Source organism: Phytophthora parasitica, assembly GCF_000247585.1.
Source record: "Phytophthora parasitica INRA-310 unplaced genomic scaffold supercont2.42, whole genome shotgun sequence".
Classification (NCBI taxonomy): domain Eukaryota; phylum Oomycota; class Peronosporomycetes; order Peronosporales; family Peronosporaceae; genus Phytophthora; species Phytophthora nicotianae.
The window spans coordinates 359,068-360,864 of record NW_008649028.1 but is presented as its reverse complement, the minus strand read 5'-3'; the positions used below and the strand labels follow the sequence as shown (position 1 = coordinate 360,864).

Sequence of the window (1,797 nt, the reverse complement as noted above, 5' to 3'; positions counted from 1 at the left end):
CAACATTCACCAGTTTTTGGATCGGATCTTAAAAGGTTATAAAGTATTTCGTCGCGTTAGCTCTTCTTTTGTCAATTCAAGGTATTGAGTTATTACAAATGTAACCAAATATAATATGATACAGGATATCCGAGGTTTCCGAAGCCACTAAGACTCTGGATATAAATATCCAGAGAACAATTTTAATTAAAGTAGCGCCAATTCTCTGATTCGTGGTGAGGACGAAATTGTCTTTACTGTGTATGAATAGTTTATTATTACAAAATAGCACGGTAGCAAGTTTGGTCCAGCGTCACTCCAGGGACCACTCCGTGCCAACTACGCATCACGAGCTAGTACTGGGGTCCCAACAACTCATCGTTTCCTGAGTGAAGGTTTGGAATTTATTCAAACATGCAAGTCGCTCAAAATCAATTTTTTTCAGTTCAAAGAAATAATGTTGTTTTTCAGAAATATCGAGTCATGAATTCGAACATCCTGTTAAACCGGCTTTCTAACATATACACGTTGTATTTCTGTATCATGTGCTTTGGCATTCAATGAGAACGGATGGAATCGTTTAGCGGTCTCCTCTAGTCGCATCACTGACACGATCATCAAACATACCGACTGCACGAGATCAATGATTTGACACTTGCGATTTAATTGGATCAATAACGTTAGTAAGAATAAGTTCCAGTTCACCAAATTGGTTAGCTTTAACAAGAAATGCACCAAACCATATTTTCTCTCCATTGGCGCTAATTCTCAAGTAGAGAACTGTTTCCCAAGTGATAACCAAGGTTTCGTTGAAAGTTGAACCAGCAGTATTTTTATAGTTTCATTTTATAAACCACGTTCAGTATACTGCATATTTAGTAAATTCGAACCGAATATACCGATCTTGATCGATTCACCAAACTCATTTTTTCAAAACCCCCAGGCAACATCTATATTTTCAACGCAATGGTTTCGCACCAATAGCTCTGAGAAGTTCAAAAGTTGTAACGAGACTTAATGTTCTCCAGGATGCTACGAAGCAGCCAGCCATCGCCGTCTGTGAGCGAGAATTCTCCATCCATGACGCAGACAGGGTAATCCGAAGGCTTGTTCTCATTCAGGTACATCTCCGGCAAACCGAAACCATGGCCAATCTCGTGAAGCAGTACCCTCATCTGCTCCTGGTCCATGGTGTTGAGCATGTCGTTCACTTGGATACGCTGACCCCAGTCACTGCCCGTGCCAGCGGCGTTTTCCCCCGGTATGGTCGACGGCCAGAGCGACATGTCGAAGGGGTTGCCCTTACAGCCGCTCGTATCGGCACTGGCAGCTTGATTCTGGTGCTTGTAGCATTCATCAGGGCATTTGGGGCTGCCCTCAGCGTCCAAAAGACCCTCGTAGATCGTACCAAGCGAGTCGTCGCTCCAGTCCATGATGGACTTGTCTTTCACAGCGTATCCCACAATATCGATGTCGATATGGTCGTACGGCCAACATCCATAGCCTACGAGCCAGTGGTTCCAAAGGTTGATCTGCTTCTCGAGCATCGCCTGGAACTTAGATGCCGTGGCCTTGGTCAAAGGCAAATCGTTGTCCCAGCGCACGCAGTAGTTGAGCTTACCCTTGTTGGTCACGAGCTGGTCGAAGATGAGGTTATTGAACTGGGGCACGTACTTGGACATGGTGTTCTCCCAGACCCAGTCCACCTGATCGCGGGTGACTCCGCCCTTATTGGGGTTGCCAGTGACGCACTTGCCACTGCCGGATGTAATGTCACCAAACGTGGCATGGTCGACCGAGGTGGAGTTGTTGCCTTCC

The 1,797-nt window shown here is 45.5% G+C and overlaps 1 protein-coding gene across 1 annotated transcript; it reads right to left on the bottom strand.

Annotated features, from left to right (window-relative positions):
* Positions 1-974: 974 nt before the first annotated feature.
* PPTG_14647 (hypothetical protein) lies at positions 975-1,661 on the bottom strand (the record flags this gene model as incomplete). Its single annotated transcript, XM_008911581.1, has 1 exon — positions 975-1,661. One exon carries the CDS (start codon positions 1,659-1,661, stop codon positions 975-977), a length of 687 nt encoding a protein of 228 aa, XP_008909829.1.
* Positions 1,662-1,797: the final 136 nt, after the last annotated feature.